Here is a 21,166-nt window from a genome sequence, read left to right on the forward strand (position 1 = left end):
TGTATGTATATATGTATGTATGTATTTTTAATATATAATTACAGCTTGCCTCATTACCTAAGTAATACTACATGCTTCAATATTTACAATTTGTCATCCTAATTAACTTAAAATGTCTATGTATGTATGGTCTTTGTGTTCTGTCACATATTTTTAACACTGTAGAGTGCCTGTTCATGTCACACATTTCTAAACTTACTTTTAGTCGCTGTTTTATCACACATTTTTGTTTTACACTATATTAGTTGCTGTTTTGTCACAAGTTTATAGATTTTATAAATTGACTGAACACTTTGAGGTAACTGTTTATAAGCTGTTGGCAAGTCACTGGCCAATCTCCTCCGTTCATCCTGATGTCTCTCATGAGCGATGTCCTCTGCTGTGTGGTGTCTGCACATTCATAAATAAGATGATTCACTGTTTGCTGTTCTCTGCCACATGTACATATTGGGTCGTCTATGATGTGGAATCTGTAAAGGTATGACTTGGTTCTGTCGTGTCCTGTGATAACTGCTGTGAATTCTGGAGTTGAAGGTATTGATAATTTTAGTCTCTGCTTAATTGACGGGAAGAAGGACTCCGTTGTTGCACCTTTGGTTGTTTTATTCCATCTATCTTGACATTTCTGTATTCCTATTTCCTTTATTTCTGTAGCAATTGTTGATTTTGGGGTTTTTCTGTAAATGATTTCTATAGTGTCGTCGTTAGCAGCTTGCTTTGCTAAATTATCTGCCATTTCATTGCCGACTATGCCTATGTGGGCTTTAACCCAGCTGAAATGGATTAACCACATGTTTTGTTGAAGGGTACCAACTGTTTTTAGGATGTCAGCTATTAACGTGTTTTGTTTCTTATTGTCATTTATTAAACACAGAGTTATTTTACTGTCTGTGCAGACTGCTACTCTTTTTTCCGCATTTATACTGTTCTGTCTTGCTTCAAGCTCCTGCAAAGCCTTAAGAATTGCTATTTGCTCCGCTTGATTGTTAGAGCATTTTTCATCCAATCGGTATTTAAGCTGGCGAATTGGAGTTTCTTCTTTGAATATAGCCGCTGCCGCTCCCACCTTATTTCCCATTTTACTTCCATTTGTGTATATTTTTATGGTATATTCTGTGGTTTCGTCTGTTTCTTTAATGTCAACTTCTTCTGCTGGGTGAGTCCAGTTTGAAGGGTCCAAGGGTGCGTCGTATTGTATTCCACCGTGCGTTGCGTTAAATAGGTTTGATTTTTTGATTATTGTTAGATCTATCGGTTGTATCCCAGCTATAATGCCTGATGCATCATATGACACTGTTCTGTAGGCTTTAGCGATTTTAATATTGCACAGCCTTTGAACTTTCTGTAATTTTTCTCTATTTTGTCTGTTCTTTACTGCTTCTTCCCATACTGGTGCTCCGTATGTTAATATTGGTTCTATTGCCCCCTTATATATAGTGCTTAGAGCTTTGTTGCCAAGTCCCCAGTTGAGCTTTGCAGATTTTGTTAGAGAGTGTATAATACTTATGGATTTGTCATGTTTCTGTTGTATATGTGTGTGAAAGGTGAATTTTCTGTCGACATTTATTCCCAAATTTTTTAGCTCAGTTATTGAGATAGATATTTAGTCTCTCGTTGTTGCTGTTTTTCTTTCTTGACACTAACATAACTTTTGACTTTGTGTCAAACTTAATTCTATTTTACTTCGCCCAGAGTTCGATCTTTTTGGTATCCTGATTTGTATAATTTTCGGCCTCCAGTGCATTGCTGGCCTTCATCATTATTAATAAGTCGTCTGCATAACGATTACTTCCGTTCTGCGGAAAAAGTTCAAATTAAGCAAAGAATTATATAAGATATTCCAGAAGCCTGGACCGCAGGTAGACCCCTGTGGACAGCCCTTCTCTACTTCTCGTACTGAGTTGTGTTCATTGGTGCAAAGTGTAGCTGTTCTGTTAAAGTAGTCCTTAGATAGGTTATATAAATTCTTGGGACAATCTAGTTGTCGTAGATTGTTGAGAATACTGGGCCACCAGGCTGCATCAAAGGCCCCCTGTACATCCAGACTTATGAAGACGATGTAGCCATGTGACTGAAGATTTTGTATTACGAAGTGCTTCACTGCCATTGCTGAATCTATTGTGCTTCTCTGGGGCATAAATCCGTATTGTTTCTTGTTTAATAAATTTCTCGAATTTAAATTATGAAGGATTTTGTTGATCATCATCTTTTCCAGGACTTTCCCTCCGACATTAAGTAGACTGATGGGCCTATATTTTGTTACACTGTCACTTTCTTCTTTACCAGGTTTGATTATAGGTATTATTAGCGAGTGCATCCATTGTTTTGGAAAAGTACTGGTCTGTAGACATATGTTGTAGACTGCGGTAAAGAAGAGCGGGAAGAGTTGAAATGCCCTTTGGAGTATGCCACTCGTTACTCCATCTTCTCCCGCTGTTTTATTTGGATTAAATCTTCTTATCACTGCCAGGATTTCTCCTTGTGTAAAATCTACGTCATTTGGAGTGTCTATGGGTTCCTCAGCATTTTTTCTTAATTGTACATGTATTTCAGGTCGTTCTGATCATTATCTTTCGGGATGAAGTGATCCATCATATATTCCGTGGTGAAGGTTCCATCACTCTTTTGAAGTGTTGCGAGTGAGCAATTCCCTTTTAATTTATTTGCTGATATCTTATATACAACATTCCAGGGGTTGGATTCTTCTGTAATGCTGCAGAACTGTATCCAAGATTTTAATTTTTCCATATTTATTTTTGATTGCTATTGATGACAACCTTCTCGGTACTTCATTTTCTTTTCCTGGCGTAGATTTTCGTCGCTTTTTGTTCTTTGGCACCGTCTCCTAAGTGCGTTCACCTTTTTTTCGCAGTATAGTTAGTTCAGGTGTCCACCACGGGAGAGTTTTTCCGGTAAAATTTGTTCTCCTTCCCGTGCTTATTCCAAAGGATGATTTACATGATTCACTTATGCATTTTTGCAAGTTCCTGAATAGTCGTTCCATATTGTCACATTGTCTAGCCCTGTTGGTTAGTTCTTGATCTAACTCGGTATCATATCTTTCACACTTGAACGTTGAACTAAGATGTGTCGCTAGTTGGGAGTCGAATTTTTTATAACATTCTTCCGAGGTTATATATCTCATTCTCTGGAAGGTTTTAGTCGTGAACGGGTTCACTGCACATATCTCGAAGGATATTATCTTATGATCGGAGCAGCTTTCTTCATCTCCTATGCTCCAGGCTGTTATATGCCCTAGGAGTATGTGGTTGGATACTGTTAGGTCAATCCAATTCTGCCTCTTGCTGTCTCAAAAGATGGTATTTCTGTGATTTCGTTCAGTATATGTAAACTATTGACTGTAAGGAATTCCTTCAATTTCCTTCCACGGTCATTATTTATTTCGTCAAACCATAGCTTACTTCTTGCATTCGTGTCAGCAAGTATCATTTGTCCGTGTTCTTTAGTGTGATCAAGTATTGTATCCATTTTCTTCAGGTCTTCCTCTATGCTAGAATCTCCGTCAAAATACATGTTTGATCCATGAAATGATTTCTATGTATGTATGTATGTATGTATGTATGTATGTATGTATGTATGTATGTATGTATGTATGTATGTATGTATGTATGTATGTATGTATGTATGTATGTATGTATGTATGTATGTATGTATGTATGTATGTATGTATGTATGTATGTATGTACAGTATGCATGTACGTATGTACGTATGTATGTATGTATGTATGTATGTATGTATGTATGTATTTTTTAAATACTGTATGCTCCGTTACATCGTAACACTACATACAATTGAATCGGTGAGTTGTAAAATGGGTCAAGTTCATCATTTTTCAAAATGGCGTTTATTGGCGATACCTGACTGCTATGTCTGTACGCATCGTTTGGTATAACAAGGGGTCATGTCCCGCCCACAGAAGTGTGCATTAGATTAGTATTGAGTTGGAGAAGGGGTCATGTCTGGAGATGACCCTTTTTCGAAGTATTCCATGGTAAGATACTAGGTGTCGCACGTGTCACGAAATTGTGTAGGCCTATAGTCAGAACTTCCATTTTGTTTTAAACTGTTTTTGGCGTCTGTTGTGTTAAGTTCAGTGAGTGAAACTTCTCTGGTGCAGAGTTTATTAGTCGATGACAATGAGTAGTGACAATGATACATCCAGCAGTAATGGAAATGTGTTACGGCGATGTGACAAACTATTCACCGTACAAGAAGAAAATTGCACAAGTTAAAGGACAACCTTTCACATTATCTAGGAGGAAACATATCCCACCTCGCAATACTGGGTCTGACTGTTCGTAAGTACTTGTTTATGCTATTGACGAATAACACTACCGGATTGTTTACTTTATTAGTTATTACACGTACCACTTATCCACTAGAGATTATGTTTGTGTACGTGTCGTGTTGTACTTCCAGGTGTCAAATGAGATGGTTTGATGCATTTTCCAGTGAACAAAAAACGCAGATAATTAGCAGAATCAATGAATGTGACAACAAAAATGATCAAGACTCGTATTTACAATGCCTCATTCAATATCACGCTGTTGAAAGACACAGAAGCCGGAATAAAACAACGGAATCTACCCCAAAACCCAAGACATATTCGTATGAATATTATGTGAAGGTGAGCGGTGAAACAGTGAAAGTATGTAAAACAGCACACACAAACTTACATAGTGTTTCAATAAAACGAATGAAGCATTTGCAAAATCTGTTGGTTCAAGATAAATTGCCGAAAGATCAACGAGGTAGAAGTGCCAGTTCCCGACATGTCATACCAGGAGACATTTTCCTTTCAATCCATGAATTCGTAAAGTCGATTCCTGTGCATGAAGTGCATTACAGTGACACAAAGAAGTACTATTTTTCAAGCAATTTGAACATGAAAATTCTGCACAACATGTTTATCACGAAAAATCCTCAGAATGGGGTGAAATATGACTTCTTTGTGAGGTACATGCATGAAAATTTCGACATCGGGTTTGGGCAACCGCAAGTTGATGTTTGCAGTTACTGTGAAGAAAGGAAGACAAAATTGCGGAATCCTGCATTACGTGATGCAGTGAAAAGGGTTGCTGCTGGTGAACTGAGTATTCATAATCGTAGAGCAAAGAAATTTTACCACAAAATGCAGGAAGTTCGCAATTGTGCAAAGAAAGAGACGATGTGGCAGGCTTTGTCTTTGATTATATGTCAAATCTTCCGCTACCACACATTTCTGTCCAAGAGATTTTCTATCGACAGCTGTGGGTGTACGAATTTTGTGTTCATAATTTGAAATCGGGGGAAGCATACTCTTATTCCTACCATGAGGGTCTTGCTGAAAAAGGACCAAATGAAGCATGTACTTGTTTGTTGCACTGCATCATGGAAAACCTCCTTCTGATGTGAAGCAGTTGTATTTGTTTGCTGATAACTGCCCTGGCCAAAACAAGAATCATACCGTTCTTAGATTCTTGCTAACAATGACGCACCTTATTCCAGAGATACATTATTGCTTTCCCGTGCATGGTCACTCATTCAATGCATGTGATTGCGACTTTAGCGTCGCAAAAAGGAAAATAAAACGAGAGGACAGGATATATGCTCCAGAGGAGTATGAAACTTTGATACGTTCATTGCGTTAGAAGAACAACTTCAGAGTCATAAACCTGGAAAAAGAAGATATTCTGAACTTCAAGTCGTGGTGGCCAAACCACTACAAAAGGAATGTTACCTCAGTGTGCTCTTATGGTAGCAAAACAAAAGTGAAGCTTCAGATATCTATGTATAGCCACTTCACTTTCCGTTGCGATTGTCCCGGAATCATTGAAGCCAGGACATCCATTGATGACCTCTCTACAGTATAGTTTTCACTGCTCAAAGGAGGATGTAATGCAGATATTCTAGATTAACAAGCATATAGTGAACCTGTTCCAATAAACAGGAAGAATCTAGATGATGTAAAGAAAATTCTGCAATACATACCTGACGAGCACAAACCATTTTATGACACTATGTGTCAGTGACCAGCAAAGGATGGAGAAGAAAAAGATGGCTGAAATATACCTACCATTGCCTGCATTTGTGTCTGTATTTTGGGTACATTGTGAATAAATGTGTATGCACAAAACACCCTTTCATTGATATCTAACGTACGAAACATATAGCCTTGCATAACATGATCATTCCCCTGCAAACAGATGGCTAGTGGCCTCATCAATGTAATCAGGTTCGAAAAGGAGTCATCTACAGTACGGTACGTTTAAACTGGATTACTGACCACACTCAATGTCTAAATTAACTTGTAATAGTGTATATTGTTTCACCCTGGAACCCATTACTTCGTAGCAACTCCACGACACCATGCTTAAACTCTTTGTCTAGTAAAACAGTTTTTTGTCTCTCCTGAACAATTTACTTTTCAGGACATGACCCCTTTTCCAACTCAACGATTCAATTCTTGAACTACTTTAAACCAGTTGAATTACAATTAGGATTACGAATGAACTATTTCGATTACAATTATCATTACAATTCCTATAGTTGTAATAAAAACTAGTAATGTCATTTTGCCTTAAAGTTTGTCAAAGTCAATTCTGGTTACAAATGTTAGAAATTCTTTTAAGTTGACCTTGACGAGATCGCAGTTAGTTGTCGGGCATTGAACTCCCTTTAGTCTAATGCTTAGTTTTAATGCATTTCTTTCACTGTTCAGTAAAGAACACTCACAAATCAAATGATCCTCTGTTTGGTCTTGTTGATCGCAGTTACACCTTGCACTTTCAGCAATTTTGAATCTGTAATAGCAATCCCTAGTCTTACCGTGACTGGATAGGATGGCTGTGATTTGACCGTTAAGTGGGATCCTCAGTTTTAGCCGTTCCTGCACTACCGGGAAAAATCCTTTGCTGGAATGGCCTTTGGTTGTCTTCTCCCATTGGTCTTGCCACCTGCGTAGTCCTTTCTCCTTTGCTTCCCGAATTATTTGAGTTCTAGGGATCTTGTTGTATATTTCCTCCTCACTGTCTTCCTGGTCTGCTATTTCGTGTATGTATGTATGTATGTATGTATGTATGTATGTATGTATGTATGTATGTATGTATGTATGTATGTATGTATGTATGTATGTATGTATGTATGTATGTATGTTTGTATGTATGTATGTATGTATGTGTGTATGCATGTATGTATGTGTGTATTTACATTGCAAATGGGTAAATACCCGTTGGAAATGGTAACTAATTACACTCAATAATGACAGTTAATAAAAAATACAATTAATAATAATAATAATAATAATAATAATAATAATAATAATAATAACGAGCATCCCAAATTAAATGAAACACGATCACTTAAAATAACATTTAAAGTAAATCTCATTTGCATCTTAACCCTATGTTCGAACTAAAACCTACGAGTATTATATGTTCATAAACGCACAAGTACCTTTCAGCACTACACTCATTTCGCTGTCGACTTACTCACTGCACTGGAACTACGACACATTTCACTGATACCATCCTGATTTCACTAACACTTCAAAAATATTTCGCTGTTCAAATACTTTGCACTACCACTATAAACTACAAAACTTCACTGACACAAATATACTTCACTTACACAACACACTTCACACTTCACTGACACATTTATTCACTGATACGACACTTCAAATAACAAAACATCAATTACACCCTTTAAGTAGTGTGTATAATATACTACCGTCTATTAGTAAAGTCCTTAGGCCTATTTTGAAATATATTTTTGGTTATTGGTAAAGACTTTAGTAAGTCTGCAGATAAAGTATTCCAGTTCCTCATAGTACGATTGAGAAAATAAAACTTTCCAATGTCCGTCCTCTGTGTAATTTGGCGGCTCCAACCTATTGTTTATTTCTCTCCAGGCAGCCTCACCTGTGTACGTTTTGAACATTGCGCATAATCGAATTCGCGTTCTCCTCTCCGTTAGTGTGAGTGGGGAATTTTTACGACAACGCTTGAGAGCCCGTTTTTTTAATCTTTTCCAATGCCTTATGCGGCGGTCGTCTGTCGTCGTCGTTGTCGTCCACGACACCTTTCCTTGCCCCGGCTGCCGGCTCTCGCTTCGTGTATGGAAAGTATCTCAAGGAGGCACGTTGATGTCAATAATTAAAGATGTACACTAATTAATTTGGGCGCCAGCCTCCTCGAGATTACTCCGGTAGAGTATGAGATTTCTCAGGTCAGCTGCAAACGGTTGGGACATGGGGTTTGGGAGACGTGCTTGTAGATTGAAATGATGTAGGCGCACACCAGAAGTTGTTGGTAAGAACTATGAGAAAGTTTATTATTAAGTGTTCGTTTCAGATTAGCAGAAATGCGCGTCCAAGTGTATAATATGCTGCTCTCTTAATAAGTTGGTCGACTAATTTCTGGATTCAAGTAATTATGTGTTTTGTACTATAAAACACCGGTAATATAACGGAGAGTTGATAACTTGATGACAATTTATTCCGAATGTAATAATAATGACGAGATAATAATTCAGACTTATAAGTATAATACCACACGACTTCTTCCTACACCCACTAAAAAATTCTAAGTCCGTAAATTGTTATCCTTCCGAGTTAGGTTCGCCGAGAATATGTGGAGTGCGTCCTTTCCGCACGCTGTCTATATGCCCTCTGTCTATCTGCCAAATCTATCCTCTACTTGCAACCACCAAACATACAATTTTGCCCTTCTATCTATAAATCACGTGTCTCTATTACGAATCCTGATTGGCCATGATTACTCTTACGTCACTTAAGACGCGCTCTTCAAAAATTGCTCGTTACTAGATTCTCCCCTACTTCCGGTGTTTTCTGACAATTCTCTGACATATACCAGATCATCTCTTTTTCGAACCTGGCTTGGCGTCATCTGCTGGCCACCCGCAGGCAAAGTCCACGCATTCCCTCATCGGTCAACTCTACGCCTGGACACATGTTTCCTGTCCGCGTAGCGTCGCTTCGGCCTTCCTGCCCACCTGTTACTTCCGCCTCTCATTCTGGACCTTTCTTAAACGTCCACGCTTCCTATCTATATAAGAATATTAACACGAAATACTAATCTGATGAAAACCTCCTTATCCTATACGAGGAACCGTCTCACGCCGAATCTGCGGCGGTCGCACCACGTTGGGGCGCCAGAATCTGCGGCGGTCGTCGGTCGTCGTCGTTGTTGCCCACGACGCCTTTCCTTGCCCTCGGCTGCCAGCTCCGTCGTGTATGGAAAGTATCTCAAGGAGGCACGTTGATGTCAATAATTAAAGATGTACACTAATTAATTTTGGCGCCAGCCTCCTCGAGATTACTCCGGTAGAGTATGAGATTTCCCAGGTCAGCTGCAAAACGGTTGGGACATGGGGTTTGGGAGACGTGCTCGTAGATTGAAATGATGTAGGCGCACACCAGAAGTTGTTGGTAAGGACTATGAGAACGTTTATTATTATTAAGTGTTCGTTTCAGATTAGCAGAAATGCGCGTCCAAGTGTATAATATACTGCTCTCACTTCCTACAAGTTGGTAGACTAATTTCTGAGTTCACGTAATTATATATTTTGTACTATAAAACACCAGTAATATAACGGAGAGTTGATAACGTGATGACAATTTATTCTTAATGTAATAATAATGATGAGAAAAGAATTCAGACTTATAATAATGATACAACACACGACTTCTTACTAAACCCACTAAAAAACTCTAAGTCCGTAAATTGTTATCCTTCCGAGTTAGGTTCGCCGAGAATATGTGGAGTGCGTCCTCTCCGTACGCTTTCTATATGCCCTCTGTCTATCTGCCAAATCTATCCTCTACTTGCAACCACCAAACATACAATTTTGCCCTTCTATCTATAAATCACGTGTTTCGAATCCTGATTGGCCATGATTACTCTTACGCCACTTAAGACGCGCTCTTCAAAAATTGCTCGTTACTAGATTCTCCCCTACTTCCGGTGTTTTCTGACAATTCTCTGACATATACCAGATCATCTCTTTTTCGAACCTGGCTTGGCGTCATCTGCTGACCACCCGCAGGCAAAGTCCACGCATTCCCTCATCGGTCAACTCTACGCCTGGACACATGTTTCCTGTCTGCGTAGCGTCGCTTCGGCCTTCCTGCCCACCTGTTACTTCCGCCTCACATTCTGGACCTTTCTTACACGTCCACGCTTCCTATCCATATAAGAATATTAACACGAAATACTAATCTGATGCAAACCTCCTTATCCTATACGAGGAACCGTCTCACTTAATATGTTCTAATCTGTAAGGATCCCAACATGCAGCACCATATTCCATTACTGGACGAACTAGTAACTTATATGCAATCTCTTTGGATTTATCAGAGCAATTACTTAGTGTCCTCATGACAGAGTGTAATGCCCTCCATGCTTTTTCCGCTATGTCTGTAACTTGTACCCCCAGCCGATATCGCTGCTAAATGTTATTCTTAGGTATTTACATTTGTTAACTTCCGGAATGGTTTCCCCCTAACGTATACGATGCGATTATTTTATTTCGTTTTCTTGTAAAGCTTACGGCTTTGCACTTTAGAGAACTTATTTTCATTTTGTTGGTCATTGCCCAATCACTTATTCTATTCAGGCCATTCAGAAGAGGAGTAGTATCTTCGTAATATTTTATTTCCCTGAATATGACACAATCATCCGCGAATAAGCGAACCCTGGACAAGATGTTAACTAGCAGATCATTTACAAAAGCCAGGAATAGAAGGTGCCCCAAGACACTCCCCTGTGGGACTCCGGAAGTAATTTCTATTAGGCTCGATAATTCCTCCCCCACCCGTACTTTCTGAGTGCGACAAGTAAAAAATTCCTTGATCCACTGGAGTATTCTGAAATCAACCCTCGTTGATTCTTACATAGTTAGTAATTGTCTGTCACATGAGTAGCCCCCCGAAACCCATGCTGACAATTATGTAACCAATTTGAATCATTCCAATTCTGCCTTAGATATGCTGAAAACAAGTGTTCCAACTGTTTGCAAACCACAGAGGTGAGACTGATTGGTGTGTAATTTTTTGTATTTGAGCGAGATCCTGGCTTATAAATTGGCCCCACTATTGCATCTTTCTAATCTCACCGGAACAGTACCATTGTTTATTGATATTTAAATATACGCACTAGATAGAAAATCATGGCTTCCCCTCCCAATTTTAACATGTCTCCGGCGATACCATCAGGTCCTACTGATTTATGTCCCTAGGCTTGATAGAAAAATGTCCCGTGTTTTCCACAGAAGCTAAGTGAAGTATTATTGCCCTCATCCCAAAAACAGTGGCATAATAGGAATTTACCTTTTCTGTTTTTCGCTGTCCTGTAGGGGAAACTCGGGCAAAACGAATAACCCGGGCAAAGAGAATAATGTGTATTTCTTAGAAACGCCAACAGGTAGCGCTTTGTGCCATGTTGGGGAAGATTCCTTACCAGAGTTTGCTGCTGGATGTGACTTGTCGTCATTCTAGCTAGTAAGAGTAGAAGTGGATAACTTATCCGCTTTGCCCTGCCACCTTCATTTGACTATATGTGTCAGCTGTATTTTTGTATGTATTTTTCTATTGTAATAAAGCGTGTTAGATCATTTTACATAGTGGAGGCATTAAGTCACACTAATTAAATTACACTAATTAAATTAAATTAACACTTATCCTAATTTTTAATTAAAAAGGTGGTTTAATTTTTTAAGAGATAGACGGAACAAGCCAAATGGTCTGAAGAAGCCGTGAAGAAAGCACTTGAAGAAATAAGTGGTTCTTCTATCTGGCCATACAACCATAATGTGTTTGTTGATGAAGATTTTGCTCCAGATGAACTTACAGATCGCCCACTTCTGACAGAAATCAGAGAAACGACAGCTGGCTCAGATTCAACAAATTCTGCTTTGCCAGCTTCTTCAGCGGCTGAAGAAACAGTTAATGCTCACTCAGAATCAACCACATCTGTGATGTCGGCATCTTCAGAGATTGACGAAATATTGAATACATCAATTACACTCAAATTTTCAGTCCCGGTTACACCAAAACCCTCAACGTTGTCAGCAGGAGAACCCAAGTCAGATCGTTGATTTAGACCAGTGCCAAAAGTGGATGCTCGAAAGATACGAGTTAAACGAAGAAAATGTCAGCGCTCTGAAGCTCTTACATCTATACCGATGAAAAACGTTGAAAGAGAAGTAACTTATGGGCAGCAGGAAAATCAGAGGAAATCCAAGTCTTCAGTGCCAGTGATACGTCGACTTGTTCAAATCTGTATTTTGTACTAATCTAATATCCTGTAAAGGGCTGTAATAACATTTCTTATAGTCTCATATGTCTCATTAACATCGTGTTTATGTGTTGATTTAATTTTATTATCAGTGACTAGAAATTAAATAGAAATGTGAAAATGTTATAGAGATATTCACTTTGCCCGTGTTAATTATTCGCTTTGCTCGTGTACCCGGGCAAAGCGAATAATTAACTATATTTTCTTTCTCAAATCATATCACTCTCTGTAGATAGGGTAAACGAATTGCTGTTTTTAGATATGTGGACAACATGTATCACAACCAATGTCATGATGTTTTTATTTCGGGAGCACCAAAATATAGCCTGTGGCATTGTTATTCTTAGCTTATCCGCTTTGCCCGGGTTTCCCCTACAATAAATTGATTGAGGTCATTTTTAGAGGGAGGCTCGAATTGTTTTCCTTGCGTCGTTTCTTCACATGGTTATAAAAATCCCCCCACCTCTTTTGCTCACCTTTGAAAAGTTAATTTAGGTAATTTTCCTGAGCTACATATCCTTTTCGCATTAGGCAGTTCTTTGGATAGTTATGTGAATTTTGTTTGTTTTACAACGCTTTCCTTGCCCTGGCTGTAGGATTTCCTTAGTTTTCTTTTCAGTTTCCGTATATGTTTATTATAATATTCCGGATCGAGATTGTTTGATAAACGTTTAGCCGGGATAAATTTCTGCATTCCTGTTAATATAATCTGTTTGAACTCCACCTAGCATTCTTCTACACTATTGGCCTTTACTACCCATAATGATTAATTTTCGCTAAGATAATATGGGAAGCCTTTTCTGTCCGCTTCGTTATATTGCAAGATATATTTTTCTTTGTTCCGCTTTGCTTGTACGTAGCACCCCATATATTTGGTTGATATCATTTCGTGACAAAGGTATTTTCGTGATAGTCCTTAAATTCAAAATGTTTAGGCATATTCAGTAAATTTTGAATTTCTCTGTCAGATTCATACATACAACCCAAACACATTTTATTATTTTGGCTGTTCATTATATTTCTCACTTCTTTACGCCGTTGGTTAACATACTGATACTGAGCCACTTCATGCTGATATCTTCTTTATTTTGTTGTCGTTTTCTTGCAGCTAATCTACCAGGATTTTTCATAGATATGCCTTGTTTCCTTATGGGCTTTACCAGTGGCGTAGCGTCAATGTAAGCTAAAAAACTCAGCTTCCCCAGTTAATAGCTTCATAATAATCCTGCAGTTTATGAACAAAATTATGTATTAATTTTAATACAATTTATATTTACTCGTTAAATGTTGTGATGCGGCAGCTTAGGACGATTTGTGATGCAGCAGTAAACATGAAGCCTGCACACACCAGCTTCCAACCCCCTCTACTGTTCTATAAGCAAACTGTTTTCTTTCACGCATTCTTCTGTGTAACCCACCCCGCAGATTTGCCATTCCTTTGTAACTAAACTACCTGGTCGCAAGGCTAACAAGAAGCTAGCTTTCACATTGAAAACAGTTTAGTTTCCGAGTTATCCCTTTCGTGAAATGTGTTCAGTTGAAGTGTTAGTGTGCATTGTGGCTGATATAATAAATTATGAGTGAAATAACACTTCCTAACACTAATGTACTTGAATTTTTTAGGACAATTCCATTATCAAGACTGACTTACGAACAAAAGTGTGATTTAAAAAAAAACACAAGACTCCTTTGCTGTCAATAAAGGACACAACCAAAAGACAGACGCGTACTTTTCAACCATCATGGTACACGAGATACAAGTGGCTTACAGGGTGTATGGTGAAGAACAAAATGTATTGTTATGTGTGTATTATGATGGGGAACCATTTCTGAATGGTGTACTGAGGGGGTTTCTGATTTGAACAATTTCATAAAGAAAGCCGAGAAACATCAATCATCGAAACAACATTTACTACACAGCGAGTCGTTTCCTCTCCTATGGTCCATTCGCATAGAGCATGTTCTTTCAGAATCTGTCCGCCTTCAATGAAACACAATGAAGAAGTTCGTCCAATAGACGTATTTTAGCACGACTTATTCAGGCAACAATATTTCTGTCAAAGCAAGAACTTGCATTCCGGGGTCATAGAGAAAATGAAAGTAGTGGCAACAGAGGGAATTATTTGCTCAAAATGAGTAATTAATTCGAGACCATCTGCAATCAAATTCTCTTTTTAAAGGAACATCTCCAGATATACAGAATGATTTGATTGAAGTGATAACGTCTGTATTAAATGAGAAAATTAAAAGTGAAATTGAAGAAAGTTCTTTCGTTTCTGTTCAAACAGATGAAACTTTAGATGTATCGTGTAAAAGCCAAATGAGCATCATATTTCGCTATTGTATTGAAGACCGCATAGAAGAGCGATTCGTTGGCTTTTATGCCGTATCCGGAGACAAGACGGCTTTGGGATTGTCCGAAGTTTTGCGCAAGGTTTTATCAGAGTGGCAGATTGCAGGGAATAAAGTTGTAAGTCAGACATATGATGGCGCAACGGTGATGTCTGGTAGGGAAGGAGGAATGCAGAAACCAAAGACGTTTTATAGTTTAACCTAGACTCACTACGAGCGCTGTTCCTCGACCAAAAATTGAACACTTTCGCGCATCTCCATCTTGAGGGTGAGTCAAGAGGCCTATAAGTCCTCTTGGGGTGAGTGTCATGTGACTACAATATGTTTACATCACAACTCCGCCTAATTTGAAATAACATAGAAGGTTATTCAGTATTATTGAATGTGTTAGGAGTAAGTGCGTATTAATTTAATCAATAGTGTGTCTGTATATAGTGTTTATATAGTTTAAAGGAATCGTTCTCCTGTGATATACGTGAAATCACAGTGTAGGCCTACTATTGTGCTACATATGAGGCCTATACAAATAATAGTATTTTAATCATATTTCTTTTTTAAAAGTGAAACCATTGTGTGCTCTTGTGCTGCATACAACTGTACAAATAGTGTTCTTTCATCATTTATTTTCATCGCACTCCTATATAAATTCCGTAAGTGGAACCATGGTGCATAGTTGTGCCGCATACAACTGTACCAATCGACGTAAGAAGGATTCGGAAATTTCTTTTCACAAGTGAGTTAGTTACATATATTGTATTAGGATATTGTAAAATGACTGAGAACATTAGTACAAATATATTGTGTTAATAGAAGAGAATGTTTTATAGGAGTAAGCGCAAACTTTCTTTTTATGTTTCCATTGCAAAAGCCTGAGCTTCTCAGTAAATGGTTATCTGCTGTTAAACGCGATAAATTTATACCATCAATTCACCACCAGTATTGCTTTGCACAAGAAGATAGTTAGACAGCATCTCTCTAAATCAATTTTATTTATGAATCAATAAGTGAGTGCAAAATAAATCTGGTTAAGTATTTTCATACTATCTAGATATGGCCTAGTTATAATATTTCGACATTCTTGCACATATTCGATTTAATAATAACAGTTGATGCATTTCCTTGTTTATTGAAATATTTATTATTATGCCTAAGCAAAATGCACACAGTGTGCAAGATTAAGTTAATGTCCTAACTCGATTAATTAAATATTTCATGAACTCCATCGGTACAGATTTGATGAATTGTGTAAATATGAATAGGCGTAAAACACGAACACAAGAATTTTTAATTGACAGTTTTAGCATAACAGCTTAATATTTGTTGTTCACAAAGATGACGATTACTGACTGACAGTTCCAGTTTCTTCAATTATTTGCTGTTGTAGACTACTATAGGAATGCAGGTGATTACGTTTCACTGTTTATATTTGTTTTTATCCTTGTTACACTTTTAGCTTATATTTGGTTGTTTTTTTTATGGTATAGTAATAAATCTTAGTGTCTTTTGCGGTTGCGTTCTATCAGCATTACTTTTCGTCCGCTATTTTTCACGACCGCAAGGTGCACACAATGTGCAAGATTAAGTTAATATTCTCACTCGGTTACTGAAATATATTTCAGGAAGCCCATCCTACGGATATGATGAATTATGTAAACATAAATACCCCCAAGTCACAAAGACGACGAAGATTATTGACTGACAGTTGCAGGATTATTAGCTTTGATTATTTGATGTTATACCACAAGAATGCAGGTAATTACGTTTTACTATTTATATTTGTCTTTATCCTTATTACTCTTTGGCTCATGAAATTAGGCAGATGAGGAGAAACAGTTACCTCCTCAGGAACTCCTAAAATACTTTGTGACTACTGGACTGGATTCCATATATCAAGAAACGACTAAGTTATTAAGACTAATTCTAACTTTCCCTGCCACGACAGCAAGCAGCGAACGGAGTATGAGCACACTCAAAAGGATCAATACATGTCTAAGAAACTCCATGTCCAATGATCGACTGTGGTGTATGAGTGCACTAGCCGCCGAAAAAAAAAAAAAAAAAAAAAAAAAAAAAAAAAAAAAAAAAAAAAAAAAAAAAAAACTTAGTGAACTCTCTTCAGAATCCTCATTTCTGGAGTACGTTATTGACGTCTTCGCAGAGAAGAAAGAGCGAGGAATGGAGCTCATCTGCAGAAAGTTTTAAGGTAAGGGCATGTGATTTTGTAAAATCATGTAGTCAAAAATAATCTTCAGATAAAGATTTTAACGTTGATTGACGTAATTATGCTAATACTGTATCTATTGACGGTTAATATTGTGATTTCTCTAAATATGACAGGGAGTGAGCTGATGTTAAATTATACATACAGTATGTGTCTATTTGTTAGAGATATGTGTAAACAATGAAATCATATTTTACTATGTTACTTATGAGGTTCCAACCAATCTTCAGACTGCTGACTTGACATTGACTGCTATTTATTTTAAGACTACATTTTCGCAACATAATATGAAAGACAACTTGAGTTAGCTTCCCCTGCTCAAAATTTCACGCTACGCCACTGGGTTTACATCTATATATATAATTTGAACTGGTAATGGAAATTACGGGTAAACGGCTGAACGGATTTTATTAAATGACCTCTCATTTTGAAGCTTGGAACCCAAAGTTTTTCGGAAAAATATTAGTTTTCAGTGAAATGTCAATTTTCCTACATCATTTTCCTTTTTTCCAAAATCCATCTTTCGTCAGTTTTGAGAACTAATTAATTGCATTCACGGCCGACTTGATGTTGGCTTCCTTAAGCGAAGCGAGCATCAAGTCGGCAGTGTTGCATTTCAGAATAAAACAAAACACACACTACAATAAACAATAGGCTATTACACGAAGGCAATGACCTACAGGATTGCTGACATAGAGTTCAGACGGCTCAGATTCTTTCCCATCATAATGCCAATATGTCGATCTTTATTTGCGCAATTTTTTGATAACGTATAAAAAATAATTTACAGCTCTGATTCTCTGGTCTGTAGTTTTCCGAGTACAGCTGTGTATTGGATATTAAGAACTACAAAACTTAAGAATGTGTGATGACATTATTACATTAAACATTAAATATTATTAAAGTTAATGCAACACATAATGCTATACTGATATATGAAAGTGAAACCTTTTGGGGTTCTATGTAAGTAGACGCAGAGAAAGAATATTTTATATTAGGTCTTCATTTCTATAATTTACTGAGTAACGGCTATAGGCCTATATAAACTTATGTTACTGAAAACTATAAAACTGAATGGAGAGTCGGGTAGTATTGGACATCGGGTAATATCGGACAGTGAGTTCCTTTCATCTACCACACGATGATAGTACCTGATTGACATGGTTACGGTTCTGTGATGTCATATAGAGAAACGTAACCATGTCATTCAGGTACTACCATATAGTGGTAGATGAAAGAAACGCACTGTCCGATACTACCCGATGTCCGATATTACCCGACTCTCCCTTACATAAGGTAACAATATTGTTATTAAAAATGAAATACATTTACAATTATTAATTAAGAGGTGTGGGTCCTTTTCATATATGTAATGGCAGTGTGATGTAGATATTTATATGTCTGATTTTCTAACTTTCCTTGGTAGTAATTGAGTCATGCTTCCTATTTTAGCTGCGTCTTTAAACTGCATCAAAATTAATTTCATATTTCTTTGGTTTAATTGATTAGATTTGTGATCGCTGTAGGGAAAATAGCATGCCATTTCACTTCTTGCTACCGTGATGAGTAAGTTTATTTCCCGCAACCAGCAATAGGCCTAAATGAAACACAGAAGCTGCTAACGATTTACGATGGACAATTTTACTTAGAGCGCATATAAGATTCTACAACTCTGACATATCATTCGCTTCATTTTCCACATCTCAGCAATAAATTCCTCACAACAGCCTATATTACAGAAAATATACGAAATAACATTCATTGTTACACAAATTAATCCAGCAGTATTTGATAGATCAGTATTGTCTGGAAGAAGCGCAAAAAATTACAATTCACAATAAAAGATCAAAAGGTATTACTTATTGATAAAATAAGAGGCCTACAAGATTTTGTAGTCTCTTGATCACCTCAGCAAGATCTCTTAGTGGGAAAAAGTGATTCTGCCCTCTACATTTCAGGGTAGTTCACGAAGCATGCAGCAGCTATACCAAGATGCTAAGTCTTTTTTTCAAAGCATGACAAACCTTATATTTTCTTAACTTTCACATACAATCCGCAATGACCCGAAATAACTACTGCATTACTCCCACATGAAAAACCCACTGATCATCCTGACATTGTTACTAGCGATTTCGCATTGAAACTCAAAAACTGAAGGTGGATAGATTCAAGGAAAAGTATTTGGCAAAAAAGAAAACATTCAGAGGGAGTATGTTTCACTATTATGGAAGCAAATAACTATCAAAATGTCTGGTATTCTTCATTGAAAATAAATCTCAACAATTTTTTTATTTGAACTTTTTATGGACTTAGTTTGCAGCAATTGCTGCACAAGCCACTAGTTTGTTATAATAACTTACTGTAGGATGTCTAGGACCTAACAAGATATTAATAGCATTTGCCAAATATTCAATGAATCGACGACGATTTTCTCAAACTCCTCCACCGTCACCGTTATTAATAACACCCGTAAACTTATTTTCAAACTCTACAATACCTTGAAATTTATCATTTGATAGACTTGTGTGTGGAGACTGTGACTCAGTATCCCGAAGATCATTTCCATTTTCCTCTCTTCCAGGAACAGTTGCATAGGAATGTCCCTTCAACTTGTTAGTTGCTTTGTTCACATCATGACCTTACGATGAACATCAGGGTGCGCTTTACTGACTTATATAAATGGTTACACATTTGAAGAGTTTACCACAATATTCACACCATTGGGTATTTTGACTTATTATTCATTAGTGTAAGTTAAGTTACATGGCTTGTAATAAACAAACGTAATGGTCCACAAATAAACTGAAGATATCATTAATAGTTATCAATGAAGTATGTCACACTACAAAATTTCACATTCAGTATCTTGATAAGTACACAAATCTTGATTTATATATAATTGAATATGTGGTAACTAAGCAAACAAACAACTAAGTCTGATAAGAACTACTATTATTGTTGTAATCCTGCGACAAAGATATTACATTTTCTTATACCAATACCTCCACAGATAGATAAGCGTTGGTTCTAACTCTTGAAGCCAATATAAGAATATATTAGTTCCGAGAATATTAATTATACTACATAAATAACATGCTTAAAAACATATTCCACGGATTTTATCCTTGCGTATTCCATCAAACTAATGTCAAGGCCTCCTGTTTACTCAGTATTCTAATAATACTTATTAAAACTTGAATCAACATTTTTGCTTCTCAATATTAATTCCGATTATATAATTAATTTCATGATTACCTGTTTTAAATAATCTTATTTTCCTGGAACCGCCTCGTTTCCAACTGTCATATCTTAATAAGTAAAAACGACTACAAGAAGCAGAACTTAAAGAGCCCTTAACATTTGAATGACTGTTTCACTCATATCACTGGCAATATATTACCATAAATGAAAAGTAAATTTTCTGTTTTGTTTTGCATATTTAAAGTGATATACATGTCTAACATCGTACTCTGTATACTGCTATTCTCCGTTTCAAACCTTTACTTTTAAATAGCAAGTACTGCAAATTTACCTTCATAATAAATTTAATACAAATAAATCTCTTACAAATATTGCTCAATTATAACGAAAATGCTATTATGTCCACTTAAGAAATTCAGAAGGGAGTAATTTATGAAAATAGAATAAACAATCTCTCTCTGTCTCTCTCTCTCTCTCTCTCTTTTCTCTTCTCTTTGTAATTTAATAATCACACAAAAGAACGTTATGAGAGAATACATATTTAATAACACAATAGGGACAATACCTGCATTAATATGTATAAAGCCAAGCGTGATTTGTAATGACTGGCATTTATTTGCCGCAAGGTACTGTTCACAAACAAACAAGTAAGACTGATGGTTTCGTCTACGATGTCCTAACATATGAAATGATGCGTAGTTGTGACACACGCACATATGGTCTCTAAAATCGTGATGGAGTAACCAGTAACGTAAAGTAGATTGTAAATGTAAATAAATTCTGTGTAGAATCAATAGTTATATTTCCTGCATTGTGAAATTATGTGTGCTCAAACGAAGAAAGCAGGTTGCCAGCTCATCGACAGCGCAGTCAGATGCATAACTAGACTTAACAGACATATACAACAGCAATAACCATTTGTAAATACATGACAAAAGCAAAATTATAAAATGAGGGATAGAGATATGATTCATTATTTTATTACCCTTATTAGTCAACTCTTAAAATAATAATAATAATAATAATAATAATAATAATAATAATAATAATAATAATAATAATAATAATAATAAT

At 36.8% G+C, this 21,166-nt stretch overlaps 1 protein-coding gene across 4 annotated transcripts in view; it reads right to left on the minus strand.

The window, feature by feature from the left end:
• Positions 1–20,281, minus strand: part of LOC138698155 (alpha-tocopherol transfer protein-like) — a 171,753-nt gene extending 151,472 nt beyond the window's left edge. For 3 of the 4 annotated variants that reach the window (XM_069823897.1, XM_069823898.1, XM_069823896.1), the window contains exons 1-2: positions 20,147–20,233; positions 19,389–19,529 (exon numbers count right to left, since the gene is read on the minus strand). In XM_069823897.1, coding sequence (XP_069679998.1) covers positions 19,389–19,484 — 96 coding nt within the window. In that variant the 5' untranslated portion in view covers positions 19,485–19,529; positions 20,147–20,233. Of the gene's footprint in view, positions 1–19,388; positions 19,530–20,146 lie in introns of all 4 variants that reach the window. The other variant, XM_069823899.1, reaches the window with a different exon arrangement.
• Between the last annotated feature and the right edge of the window lie 885 nt (positions 20,282–21,166).

The sequence above is a fragment of the Periplaneta americana genome, chromosome 4 (assembly GCF_040183065.1).
Source record: "Periplaneta americana isolate PAMFEO1 chromosome 4, P.americana_PAMFEO1_priV1, whole genome shotgun sequence".
NCBI classification, from domain to species: Eukaryota; Metazoa; Arthropoda; class Insecta; order Blattodea; family Blattidae; genus Periplaneta; species Periplaneta americana.